At 43.7% G+C, this 14,740-nt stretch overlaps 1 protein-coding gene across 1 annotated transcript in view; it reads left to right on the plus strand.

Annotated features, from left to right (window-relative positions):
- ATF7IP (activating transcription factor 7 interacting protein) overlaps positions 1 to 14,740 on the plus strand; it is a 120,359-nt gene that overhangs the window by 96,388 nt on the left and 9,231 nt on the right. Inside the window, exons 9-10 of the mRNA XM_056846284.1 lie at positions 1,263 to 1,931; positions 13,200 to 13,282. Of these exons, the coding sequence (XP_056702262.1) occupies positions 1,263 to 1,931; positions 13,200 to 13,282 (752 nt within the window). The remainder of the gene's footprint in view (positions 1 to 1,262; positions 1,932 to 13,199; positions 13,283 to 14,740) is intronic.

Raw genomic sequence — 14,740 nt, forward strand, 5'->3', positions numbered from 1 at the left:
TTGAACTGTTAGTTCTCTTTTGCTGATTTGACCACTGATTCCTGAGTGGGGTAGATACATCGTAGTCTGGTGTCTCAGCTTTCATCATTCCACATTGAGTGATTCTGCTAGAGTTTAGACTCTTGACAGAGTCTCAAATCCTGATGGTGTTGCTCTCAGCTTCACTGACACACTCAAACCCCCTCACCATGTTAAGGTGTGCATCCAAGAGAGAGCTGCATGTAATAAAAGATGATAACAAGGAGTACCAATAACTTCACTGTAGTCTCTTACGGCACCCAGACCTTTCTACTTATCAAGAACTCCAAGAACAGTACCTTAAATGGAAGGGTAACATGGTTTTAGTATTTTATGCTTCTTCAATACAGATAGAAATGAAAATACATAATAACCCAAAAAATGCAATACTATTTTTACTGTTAGTGGTCATTTTGCTCCAGGGGTACAGTAAAGACCCACAATACAGAAAAGTATGGTATGTCTGTAAATTTCATTTATGGATTGTTAATATAAATGCCAAACATCAAAGTAGCCTCCATTTTTGTTTGCCTGTTGTTCAAAGCAATGCGTTAATAAGCACAGATGATGGTTGCCATGGGAATTCCAAATTTCTGGCTTGGATCCTATTTTGCATGAGTAGAGTAGCATTTGTGGAAGCAACCTTTCTGACCTTTTGCCTCCCAAAATAATGGTCCCAGGTGGATTTGGACCCCTAGGAACAGCATCGGTTGCACAATGAGGATTTGCAATGGGACTCAGTGAAAGGGGGGAGCCCTTCTTTTTCAATGACAGATAGTCTTCCACCACTGGAAAGCAAGTTGCTGTCTCTTCATTTCAACTGGAATTTTATTTTGCATTCTTAACAAAGAAGGAAAACCATACTCTATGTTGTAGCATATCTTTTAAGGTGTAATGGTTAAGAGTGTTAGACTAGTATATGGAAGACTCAGGTTCAATCCCCATTTGTGCCATGGAAGCTCACTGGGTGACCTTGGGCCAGTCACACACTGTGAGCCTAACCTACCTCATGGGGTTTTGTGAGGATAAAATGGAGGAAAGGAGAATGATGCAAGCTGTTTTGGGTCCCTATTGGGGAGAAGGTAGGGTATAAATAAATAAAGTAAAATAAATAAATAAAATAATACTCAAAGTGCTGGTTACCATAATAAACTAATATTAATATTTTTATGCCACTGTAATAAATAAATACCTCACTTGGCACAGAATGTTGACTGTTATTCATCTTTTGTCTTTTTCTGTAGTGTCTGCTACTAATCATACAGCTCCTCAGACAGCAGTCAGTGGACATCCCAAACCGCAGACTCCAGTCATTTCCACGCCTTTGACTTCTGGCTCCTTGACGACCTCAGCTCTTCCTGCGGCGAATACAGCAACAGTAGTTGGCACTAGCCAGGTGGCCAGCAGCAGCACACAGCCTATGTCTGTTTCACTGCAGTCTTTGCCAGTTATACTGCATGTACCTGTCGCAATGTCCTCCCAGACTCAGCTCCTGCAAGGCCATACTGCTACCTTGGTTACTAATCAGCCGTCTGGAAGTGTTGAATTTATACCTGTGCAGAGTCAATCTAATGTTAGCAACCTAAACAAGACTCCATTATCACTGTCATCTGCTAATTCAGCAAAACCAAACAACAGTCCTTTGATACCCAACTCTAGCATTCAGAGGAACTCTCCGGCCAGTGCTGGTTGCTCTATAGGGACAACTCTGGCAGTACAGGCTGTCTCAACAGCACATCCTGTTGCACAAGCCACAAGGACTACGTTGGCTACTGTGACTACATCAGGGATATATACGCCCCCTGTCAGCAATAGGAGTTCGATACAAATGAAGATCCCTCTGACAGCCCCTCTGGCAGCCTTCAGCAGTACTGCTCCTTCTGAAATAAACACCTCAGCGGCACCTAGAGTTGGTAAGTGATGTATCTTAATTTGTATGATAGAAAACCATTGTACAAGGAGGAAAATTGGAGGCTTCATACTGGAGTGCTTTCCCCCACACATAACTGTCAAATTAATTCATTACTTTTAAATTGGCAGTGCAGCTAAATAAAGATACTTCACTTTTAACTTGCTCTGCTTGCAAAATGAGCATAAGTTTTTATGTTTGTGCCTAACATTACTGTTTGCCGGCAAACAGAATTTGGTGGATATTGGAAGAATTAAAATGCTATGATAATCCAGCCTTGCAAGTAACCCTGCAAAAATTACAACCCGATAATATTTTTCTAGCTATTTGTAGCCCTTTCATTTATTTATTAAAATATTTATACGCTGCCTTACTTCTTGGCTCAAGGTGGTCTCCAGATATACTAGAGCTATGTTCAGAAGGGAGAGGGTGTTCATTGACCGGGGTTGGGGGGCTTTATATTGTTTCTTACCAGACCTGAAAACTGGACAAAAATGGTTAAAATGAGTTTTATAACATTTAAATTGTGTTTTAATGCAAAAATATAATGACTTAAAGCTTAATTTATGATCCACATTATTTTTTTTATGAACTTTTGAAAGGTTGCTTTTCTTTGTAAAGAAACATTAAGGAATACAATTTCTTCAGTCATCATGCAGCACCATGGTTGACCTATGTTATGACAATACTGGGAACTGACTGGCAAGACACCCCAGGAATCATCCATTGATCCATCTTGTTCACCTCCTATGTCTAGCAATTTCCTGATATACTTAGCGTTGTCACAGATGTAATAAAATGCAAGGATATCTGTAAAATAATGAAAGACTTAATAGTACTGTCCTATGCAGAGTTACTCCAGTCTGAAATGAATGGGAGTAGACTGGTATAACTCTTTTTAGGATTGCACTGTTAATTATGTAACTTAGTTGAATACTTACCGTATATACCCGTGTATAAGCCGACCCGCGTATAAGCCGAGGTGTCTAATTTCTCCCCCAAAATGGGGAAAAATTAGGCACCCGCGTATAAGCCGAGGGTCGGCTTATAACCCCTCCCCCCCCCGCAGGCTTACCTGAGGCTTCCTCAGGCTCTTCCAGGGCGGGAAGAGCCGGGTGCGCGCGGCCTTTCAGGGGGCTCCGCAGCAGGCTTCCCCCGGCCCTTCCAGGGCGGGGGGAGGAGGGCGTGCCCGGCGGCGGCCGCGCGGCCCTCCAGCCACCGCAGCAGGCTTCCCCCGGCCCTTCCAGGGCGGGGGGAGGAGGGCGCGCCCGGCGGCGGCCGCGCGGCCCTCCAGCCACCGCAGCAGGCTTCCCCTGGCCCTTCCAGGGCGGAGGGAGCCCGGCGCGCCCGGCGGCGGCGGCCGCGCGGCCCTCCAGCCACCGCAGCAGGCTTCCCCCGGCCCTTCCAGGGCGGAGGGAGCCCGGCGGCGGCGCGGCCCTCCAGCCACCGCAGCAGGCTTCCCCCGGCCCTTCCAGGGTGGGGGGAGGAGGGTGCGCCCGGCAGCGGCGGCCGCGCGGCCTTCCAGAGGCCGCAGGAGACCCTCACAGGGCGCTCCTGGCCGGGGGAAGCTGCATGGGCCCGGCAAAGATGGCGGTGGCAGCGGCGATGGCGGCGGCAGTAAGTTGCCCCCCCTCCTCCCTCTACCGTATTGACCCGCGTATAAGCCGAGGCCGGCTTTTTCAGCCCTTTTTTTGGGCTGAAAAACTCGGCTTATACACGAGTATATACGGTATGTAATGTGTAATTTGTTATCCAAAGACATCAATATCTAGGCATAGAAAAATGTTGAAAAACCAGCATAATTCTATAACCACTCTTTTGTGCCCACTTCCCTGAAGGAACCAAGCTAATGTCCCTCTGCAAAAAAGTGTGGTGAATTGCAGACTATTTTGTACAATTTGTGAAAAATTTACCTTTGCTATTAACTGTTTGAACCAAATCGTGACGTCTCAACCAAAGTATTCAATGTTGTCTAGAAATATAGAAGAAATGTTCAGTACCATAAAACTATATTTCTGTGGTCCTGGATAAACTAGAAAGATTGCTGCTATGTTGCTGATACTACTGGAAATTTGGAAAGAGATATTGAGGGAAGAAATACCTATTAACAAAGTTAAATTACTGGAAGCTAAGAAGTGAATGGATTGAGCATTAACTCAATCACCTTTTCTTGCTAGTATTCTCAGCCCAAAGTACAAAAATAAATATATAAGTGCAGAAGATGCTGCTGCTGTGATATGGAATTAAATCATCAGTCATAGCAGCCATAATAAAATTTAGAACTGGAGATGACCAATAGAAACAGTACATATTAGCCAGATTTTTTTTTAAAAAAGAAAGTCACCCCACCGAATTGGTGGAGGTCATTCCCTCAACATCTGAACCTTGCAGTTTGGATCCTCAGGATGAAGGCACTTTTGTACCCATAGTTCATAGGATCTAACCCAGAGTTCCTTCATCGCAGAAACCTGTTTTGCAAGAATGTTTTATTCTCGGCTCAGAGGGACAAAGGGCATCTTCAGAATGGGTGTTTCCTTTTCCTCTTTGCTCAGGAGGCAGGATTTAATATTTAAATTTTCCTTGACTAGTGAGGGTAAACGCCCCCTGAAGCCAGTTCTATTTCCTGCCTTATCGGGAGAGCAGCCTCTAAGCAGCTCTCAGCTCAAGGAGAACAAATCTTTACTCTTATTCCTTATCTATTCCTATCTATTCTTTCCTATTCTTAAATTTCACATCTATAGTACTTATTACTATATTTTCTGTACTTTTTCTATCTTAGATAGAAGGCAAAAAAAAAAAAATCTTCCTGCCAAAACAAGATGGCGGATCGGCAAGAAGACGATTATATCGCCTCAGCCGATTTGGACCCTAGCCTACTAACAGCTATGCCGGGTCCTTCTGAACCCTCCACCAGTCAACCAGTTGACTCGGGGGTTAAAAATAAAAAGAAAATCGGCTCAAGCGGCGGAGGCAGCGGCAAGCGCAAGAGGGTCGTCTCGACCAGCGGCAAGCTCGCTAAACGCCTCATAGACACCGCCCGACTCACAGGCGCTCCGAAAAGAAGCGGACAAGTTTCCGCAGCGGCTAGCGCCACGGAGATTACAGCGGCTCTTGCCGCTCCTCCGGTGCAGCAACTTCCAGGGGAGAAGCAGCAGGCTGGCGGCTCGCCTTTGCCTTCTACCGCTTCGTCCTATGGCGGCTCGCCTTTAGTGCAAGGACGTGAAGCGGCTGCGGAGACACCGGCTACCGGTAGGATTCCTCCCCCCCTGTTTCAAGATGGCGGGCTAGCTTTTCTTAGAGCGGAGCTTTCAGCTCTTATTAAAGATGCCTTCACAGAAGGCTTGAGAGCAGCCCAACCCCCTCCTCCTCCAATCTATCACCAGCCCTCCTCAGCCATGGAAGCCCAAACATTACAGGACTATACGTCCTTGGGTGCCCGTCCAAAACAAACAAGTGCTGGCAGTACTTACCTCGGGGACGGCAAGTGGCCTACTAAGGCGGCCCTAAAAGACACTTCAGCTCAGCAGGTTATGCAAGGGGAGGAGGGAGATGACTCCATATCTGAAAGAGAGGAGGGCGAGTTCAGTTCGGATGGGGAAGACATAATTGAACAACCAAAACAGTCTAGAGTGTTTAACGCTGAGGAATTTCCTCTGCTATTGTCTAAAACCCTAGCAGCCCTTGATCTTTCAGATGACACTGATACTGCAAACCCTCAAAGAAAAAAGGGGATGAAAGAATTCTTTCATATGCATGACATTCCAGACAAGGTGATACCTGTACCTGATTATTTCCTATCACTCATTAAGTCAGAATGGGAGAAACCAATGGCTTCAAAACAGTTCCCTGCAACATCAAAAAAGTTTTATAATGTAGATCAGGCCACCTCAGAAATGCTCAAGGTACCCCCGGTGGAAGCTCCGGTCACTACACTACATACTTCAGACACAGTCACTGAAGAGGGACAGGCATTGATCAGAGATCCTGCTGATAGAAAGGCAGAGTTGGCATGCAAAAAATCACATGAGGCCTCCGCCCTGGCAATTAAGGCCTCGGTTACATCTGCTCTGGTGTCAAGAGCAGCAATTATCTGGGCCAGAAAATTGACTCAGATTATTCCTCAGGAGGAAAAACAGGCTTGTGAAGATGTCTCTAGAATTCTAAGAGCTGTCTCCTTCCTGGCAGACTCTACCTTAGACAGACACCATGGCTTACGCTGCCAGAGCTTTAGCTACCTCAGCTGCAGCTAGAAGAGCCTTATGGCTTCGCCCTTGGTCGGTGGAGCACCGGTCAAAGTCAGTCCTCATGGGCTATCCATATCAAGGAAAACGCCTATTTGGAGAAAAATTTGATACCATCCTAGTGGAGACTAAAGATAAAAAGCAAGCCTTACCCAAGTCTCTTCACAAAGATTTTAAAAGCTCCTCCAATTCTACCAATTTTTGATCTTACCATACTCTCCAAAAATTCAGACCTGACCAACGCAGAAATCAATGGGGTCAAAACAATCAGTGGAGACAAAATCGTACTTCCTTTCCGAGAGGAGGTAGATTCAATAGGAATTCAAAATTCTCCTCCTTTCAAAGTGACAAGGGGAATAAACCTGGACAACAGTCCAAACAGTGACGCCGACCTGCTGCCTGTGGGGGGCAGGCTCAGTCACTTTCATCCACAGTGGTTAACCCCTCATGTAGACCTGTGGGTTCAAAACATAATACTTCAGGGATACCAAATAGAGTTCTCTCACATACCTGCAGACAGACTTCAGATATCACCAACATCCAAGAACAAACAAAAAATACAAAGAACTTCAGAAGCGATACAACATCTAGTAGACATCAAAGCGATAGAGATAGTGCCTCCTTCGGAACGCTCATTGGGAATCTATTCAGTATTCTTCACCGTTCCCAAAACAGACGGGGGATGGCGGGCCATCCTAGATCTGAAGTTTCTGAACAGATTCATCCCATTGAGACGCTTCCGAATGGAGACACTGAGGTCAGTCTCAGAGGCATTGAGACCAATGGACTTTCTAACATCCATAGACCTCACCAAAGCATACCTACATATCCTCATTTATCCACAACATCGACGCTTTCTGAGGTTCCTCTACCAAGGAATGCACTACCAATTCAGAGCCCTCCCCTTCGGGTTAACTTCCGCCCCAAGGGTATTCACCAAAGTACTGGTTACTTTGGTGGCAGAATTACGCAAAGAGGGCATACGCATTCATCCCTACTTAGACGACATTCTGTTATGTGCAGATTCCATACAACAAAGTCTACAACACACAAAACAAGTAGTAGAAAAATTGACAAGCCATGGCTTCCTAATCAATCACAAGAAGAGCAAGTTAACTCCTTCACAACGTCTAAAACACTTAGGCGTTCTCATAGACACTCAGCAAAACAAACTCTTCCTGACGGAGGACAAGATCACTCTCATATCATCCCTAGCCAAGGCTGCATGCAATTCCAGGGTGTCCAAACTCATGGCTCTCGCCAAGTTACAAGGGCACATGGTAGCTTGCATCCCCACCATACAATGGGCTCGCCTACACTCGAGGCCTCTACAATGGCTACTCAGACCCTATCAAAGGGACATTCAAATGAAACGAGACGTAAACATCCTACTTCCCAAGGAAGTCAAACACAGTTTACAGTGGTGGTCACAAAGAAACAACCTTTCAAGGGGCCTCCGATTCATTTACCCGATACCAGAGCAAATTTACACGGACGCATGCATGACTGGGTGGGGAGCAACCTTTCACGAGCACATAGCCCAAGGCAATTGGAACCCCCAGGAACAAAAATTACACATAAACGTGTTAGAAATCAGAGCGATATACAAAGCTCCACAAAGCTTCACTCCACTAATCCAAAGAAAGGACATACTGATAAGAACGGACAATGTGGCCGCAAAGGCACATTTGAACAAACAGGGGGGCTCACGGTCATCAGCCCTACACAGGGAAGCACTGAAAATACTGAATTGGGCAGAAACCAACCTAACCTCACTACAGGCGGAACACATTCAGGGAGTCACGAATGTTCGAGCAGATTGGCTGAGCAGGGAGACAATAAACGAGGCAGAATGGTCCCTTCACCCGGACATATTTCAGCACATCACACAACGGTTCGGGACACCTCAAATAGATCTATTTGCCTCAAAATCGAACCACCAACTGCCCCGGTATTACTCCAGATTTGCACAACAGGGGGCGGAACAGACGGATGCACTAACGGCTCCTTGGCCCAGGGGAATGCTATACGCTTTCCCTCCATTCCCTCTCATACCAAGAGTACTGAGGAGAATAAAAACATTAAACGCACACGTCTTATTCGTACCCCCTTACTGGCCCAGAAGACCATGGTTTCCGAGTCTAATTCAAATGTCTCACAACAACTTCTGGAGACTTCCAGACAGACAGGACCTTCTGATACAGGGCCCAGTATGCCATCCCAATCCAGGATGGTACAAAATGACCGTATGGGTATTGAACGGAGGAGACTTTGCAACTTAGGTTACAGTGAGGACATAATTAATACCATCCAGGCTGCACGCAAACCTTCAACTCAAAGAATCTACAATTCTACATGGAAGGCCTTCACTAGGTGGTGCAGACGCAAAGGCTTTAACCCACTCAAACCTAGAACACTTGGCATCCTATCTTTCTTACAGGAAGGTCAACAGATGGGCTTAGCCACTTCTACACTACACAGGCAATTAGCTTCCATAGCCACCATCGTTCCAAGAGTGGCAGGTTATAAAATATCCAAACATCCTCACATTAAATTATTCTTTAGAGGTTTAAGCATCATCAATCCTCCAACAAAACACAGGTTCCCTACTTGGAGCCTACACACAGTCTTGACAGCACTCACAAAACCCCCCTTCGAACCTCTTTCGAAGGTAGGGCTCAAATGGCTTAGGATGAAAGTGATATTTTAAACAGCCATAACATCGGCACGTAGAGTCTCAGAAATAGGTGCATTATCTATTCGTCCTGGTCTCATCACCTTCCACAAGGATAAGGTAGTACTCAGACACGATCACTCATTCTTACCTAAGTGCAATACAAAATTCCACAGAGATCAAGACATAGTTCTGCCCTCATTTTGTCCCAATCCTAAGACTCCAAAGGAAAAGACATGGCATACACTAGATGTAAGGAGGGCCATTCACATTTATATGTCCAGAACAGAAAGTATCAGGACTTCAGAAGCCTTGTTCATTAACATATCACAGCCAAGGAGAGGTAAACCCATGTCAAGAGCTTCTATCAGTCGCACCATTTCATTGTGCATTAAGACAGCTTATAAGGAAAGCAAGCTACCAATACCGGGGGGCATTACTGCACATTCAGTTAGAAGTTCAGCAACTTCCACAGCCTTCGACAGGCTCCCATAGATGAAATTTGTAAGGCAGCCACGTGGTCGTCGGTGTCTACCTTTGTACGACACTATAAGATGAACCTATATTCATCTTCAGATGCAGCATTCGGCAGACGAGTGTATTACAGGACGTCTAACCCACCCTGGGCAGGGACTGCTCTTGTATGTCCCATTCTGAAGATGCCCTTTGTCCCTCTGAGCCGAGAAAGAGCCTTGGCTACTTACCGTGAAGGCTTCTTCTGCTCAGAGGGACGAAGGGCATCTTGCCCTCCCAGACATCTGCTTTATTTTCCTATTGTTCTTTACCATAGTTCATTACTACCAGTTACACTTAAACTTTAGTCTCGTTAAGACTACTCTCCTCTAGACTCTCAGCGTCTTTTACTACTAATTGTTTATGACTTACTGATGACTTAAATGTTACAAGTTTTTTCTCAGTTACCTATATAAGGCTTGGAAAGTTTTTAACTGGCTTCAGGGGGCGTTTACCCTCACTAGTCAAGGAAAATTTAAATATTAAATCCTGCCTCCCGAGCAAAGAGGAAAAGGAAACACCCATTCTGAAGATGCCCTTCGTCCCTCTGAGCAGAAGAAGCCTTCTCGGTAAGTAGCCAAGGCTCTTTCAAAGTTAAGGAATAGTTTGATTCTGCTTTGTTTCCTACTTTTGTGTTCCAGTCACCTGTGATTATCAGTGCATCTTGTTTAGCTGCCAGGGCCCAAGTTTTCATTTTCATGAGGCATGATGTCCTGGATGCTAGAGCAGGCACATCCTTAAGTTGAGTTGTCCTAAATTCTTTGGCATCTTTAAAATTCTTGTACCCCTCTTTAGGTAGATCAGGTAGCAAGTATGATCAATGTAATGCACAGAGACCAAGACAAAACTGTTGGTCTTCAAATGATTATCTAGGCATTCATCCAGCCTGTCCACCTTCCCCACAAGAGATGCCTTTAACTTGCTGTGGCATACTCTTACATTTTGGATGGAAATGAACTGGAAGGTATGATTCTACCCACCCTCCCAGGCATTGTTTGATCATGGACATTATTATTTTTAACAGTAAAAAAGTTGATATGTATGATAAATTTATAGTATACCCAGTGACGATGGATAGCAACTAATTAACATGCACTGTTATTTAAGAAGCATCGAACTTCCAAGACCATAAGGCGGCTTACAATAAAATCAAGCCAATCAAACTAGAAAAAATAAAAACTCAACCAGTAAATACCATAGATCACCATGTTAAAATATGATTTTAGGCTTAAAATTCTGCCATATCAAAATAGCTTTCTGTGCATCCTAAATGCTTATAATGAAGGAGCCATACAAGTCCCCGTTGAAAAGATATTCCACAATTTCCTTGTGGCCAATGAAAACACCCTGTTATATAGTATCATCTATCATACTTCTAGTGATGGGGCATAAGAAAACCTCATGAGGATGTCTTGAGTACACGGGGAAGATCATATAGTGAAGATGGTCGTTGCATAGCTTAGGCATTAAAGGTAAAAAAACAGCTTTGAATTGAGTTCAGAGACCAGTTGGGAGCTGATGAAGGCCTTTTCAAAACGAGTTTGTCCAAAGTAGCTGACCTGAGCTACCTGGATGTCACCTACATTTTGGGCCAACTGACATTATTCAAGGGCAACTGCATATACTGTTTTAGTAAAAAGTCCAATCTGGAGGCTGCCTGGGTACAGGCAGCTTTGGCGAGTTCCCCTGGTCAAGGAAAGGATGCAATCAGAAAGATGGCACAACTGCAAAGGGTCCTTCTTACTTTTTATCATTTTTTTCAAGGTAATTCATACGTTTCCATCTTCTGGGAACCTGACTACTGATAACTTTTCTGGTTTTCTTTTGTTTAGCACTTAGTAGTAGGCATTTTCAAACTCTCAGTATCAATTCTGCATTACTTTCAACCCTGTGCAAACCGAATGCTGCCCATTGTGTATTGCAGGCTACATGTGCTTAATTATGACTTCTCTTTGCAATCCCAAATGGGCAGCAAAACCAGAAGATTTAATGATGGTGCATCATTAAAACTAAGCGGTGTTCAGCTTGATAACTACAAGCGGTGCAGATCTGATTTATATTTTACTGTACTTTGGACAGTGAAGCCTTGACTATGCTAGAGTTACAACGTAAATCACTGTCTCATTATGTAACAGTCTGAGATAAAAGTTTGGAAACCTAAACACTTAGGGTTAACACAATAACTTTTTTTTAGTAACCTCTCTTCACCGAATGCCTTGGCAATTTCAGAGACCCCGTATCCATCTCAGTACAGCGTAATAATACTTTAGTTTTCTGTACTGAGGCCTACTTAATGCTGCAGCATTGTCTGGGTGAGAAACAATTTGTCGTGCTCCTGCGATGACACCACATGGCAGGTGTCTGTTTCCATCTCCCCTCCCCCCTGCTCTGTTGCTTGTTACTTCCGACTAGCAGACTGTGAAAGTATTCAGAGAAGACATACTCCTAGGCCTTTTGAGATCAGGGACACAGTTGCCTCACCAGGATTGCTTTCTGTCTCAATAAGTTTACTTCGCTAGTTCCCAGAAGGACTTTCTGTATCTTTTCCTTGTTTTCTTTTCTTCCTTTCCCACAGTTAAACTGCTGCTCCCCTCCCTACCAACATTCCAGTTCCATGGCAACAGTTGCCTGGAGCTATGTATGCCTTTCTTCTTCCCATATTACATGCATACTCACTGTCACAGCCCCTTTTTTCCTTCAACCTACCCAGATTAATCTTTCTTCATCTTCCATATCTGCATGACTTCAGAGTGTTTAATGTCATGTTTGATTGTAAGGAGGAAGAGGTCAGGGCCACGCACAAGCAAGAAAAGAATCAAGGTGTTGAATAAACCCTTTATTGTTATTTCCTGATTCCGACGCGTTTCGCCTGTGGCTTCATCAGAGGATCTATTTTAATTTCTTCAACACCTTGATACTTGTCTTCTGCTTGCAACTGTTTAATTAGAAATCAGTGACTCTGTCTGCATTGCAGTGTTTGTAGTCTAGCTTCTGTGGTGGAAGAGAAGGTTAGTGATTTCAAACCTCGCATGGAAATTAAAGGGCAAGGTTTAACCAAGAAGTAGAGTAGCTAAAGAAAAGTAAACTTCTTGTGGAAGATAGCTGGATAAGATATCTGAGAGAAAGAACAGCAAAGTGGACAGATTTGAGGGAAAGGATTAATGAGAGAATGAGTGTGGGAAAACATAGTGTTGTTGCTTTAAGATGAGGAAAGCTGTGTTCTGTGGGAGGGAGGAGTGCTGAAGTAGGCCAGGTTGAGAGCCAGGGTGGCTAAAGTGGGACATTGGGGAGACTGAAAAGTAGGGACCGGAAGAAACAATAGCTGGTGAAGTCAGGGAGACAAGGGGCGAAAACGCACTGTCGCTTTAGCCTCCTTTATTCCATGTTTCAGCCAGGATTCAGCCAGGATCGAACGCATGCATTTCACCTAATGTGGGTTCGATCCTGGCTGAATCCTGGCTGAAACAGGGAATAAAGGAGGCTAAAGCGACCATGCGTTTTCTCCCCTTGGAAAATGAAGCTGGAACAAAAATTGCAAAGATGCACCGAGTGTGGGAATGGCTGAGAACTTTGAACTAAGCAGGCAGTTTCTTGAAAGCAGCATTCTAGTGGACTCCAATAATATTTGTATGTTTGGGCATATCATAATATGATTATTGTACATTCTAGTTCTCTGTTGCTTCTATAAATTTAATTATCTCTATGCTTACACTCTGAAGAGAGAATCTGAGATTGACAGTACTTCCAAGTTGTAATTATCAAAGATGCTGTTATAATGTATATAAGTGTTATACTGTACATGGCTTAATTAGACTGCAATTAAATTATCTCTTGCCCCCTCAAGAGAGCCAGACATCAAGGTTGCTGCCACCTCTACTGCCACCAACAGAAATTTCAGCAAAGAAGGCACCTGAAAATACGTCACAGGTAGATTGCTGTTTGTGTTCTTTCTGTGTAAGATCCAAAGTTGTAATTCACAGAAATGTAAATCTGTCCTTTTTTTTTGTTCAAACAAACTACTTGTTTTTTTTGTCTCCTGTCCATTCATCTGTGCTATATGCATAATTTAATTTTCTTTCCGAATGTTAATGGCCATTTATGCTTGGGAAGTTTTGCCTTGGATTTGCCACTCTATAGATTCACATTTTCTCCATCCAAATTCTCAAAACTCAACAATAAGCCCCCATGCAGAGTTTTGAGAATTCAGATGGGGAAAATGTGCATCTAGAGAGCGGCAAATCCAAGGCAAAACCTCCCATGCATAAATGCCCAATGAAAGCTGGGCATTCTAGGAAATTTAGCAAAAAAGAGTTAATGCCATCTCTGGCTTGATAGTTAGTGGTCAGCGAAATTTATATCTTGTACCAGAGAGGAATGTTCGCCTAGTTCTCTGCTCTGCCTTCTGAGGAGCAGGTGTAGTTTGCAGGTACCCTAGCCAACAAGGGCACCTAATAGGTGAGGTCTCATATTCTGGTCTTCAAGATAGCATTCCTGGTCAACTTGGACACAAGATTACATTCCTGGTGGACTCCAAAAGACAGTTGGCTGAGTTCTGAAACTTTTAGCATTCTCACTAAAAGTTTAGTGAAAGAGTGCTAAAAGTAAAAGAGTGTATTTTACTCTTGAGGCTTTTCACGATCCTCTTTGGTTTTCACCATCCTGAATAATTTGGTGCCACATGCAAACTGGATCAATTTTTACTGTTATCCCTAAGCTGCTGATCATTTATGAACAAATTAAATAGCACCTGTCTTAATTCACTCATCCTAATGAGACATGTGCTCAGGCAGGTGATAAAAGAAAACACTTTAGGACAGAGCAAATAATGATTGTAGATCTTCATAGAAAAGAAATACATATTCATAGAAAATAAACCATATTCCAGATGGTTTGGCAATTTAACTGTCAAAAGGCCAGTAATGTAGGAGTATTAACAGTATTGGCTTTTTAGGAAGTATGTCTTGTTTGAATGTTGGATGACTCCATAGAATCATCTTAAAAAAATTTCTATTCCTTGTGAACCCCTAATTTGTATAATAACCAATGTAATTTGTATAATAACCAATCACTCTTACTACAAAGCCTTTTTTATTAATATACTAGAGGCCAGCCCAGGTCACTTTGCTCTCCAATTCTGTAGTTTTTAAAGCTGAGGCAGGTTTGTGGCTGGTGCTGTTTGTCTTCTCAGGCACAGCTGGTTTTATTTGAGACGGGTTATTGTGACAGTAGCAGTGCACAGCATCCCTCTTTCTGAAACTCCTAGTTTATTTTCTGTTGAATTGTGCCTGCCACACACACATACACACACATCCCTTTATTATTAATGATTTTCACACATTGTATGTTTATAAACTAAATGGAGTTTAATGGGGCTTTTGTCTTACC

This window comes from Euleptes europaea, chromosome 3, assembly GCF_029931775.1.
Source record: "Euleptes europaea isolate rEulEur1 chromosome 3, rEulEur1.hap1, whole genome shotgun sequence".
NCBI lineage: Eukaryota > Metazoa > Chordata > Lepidosauria > Squamata > Sphaerodactylidae > Euleptes > Euleptes europaea.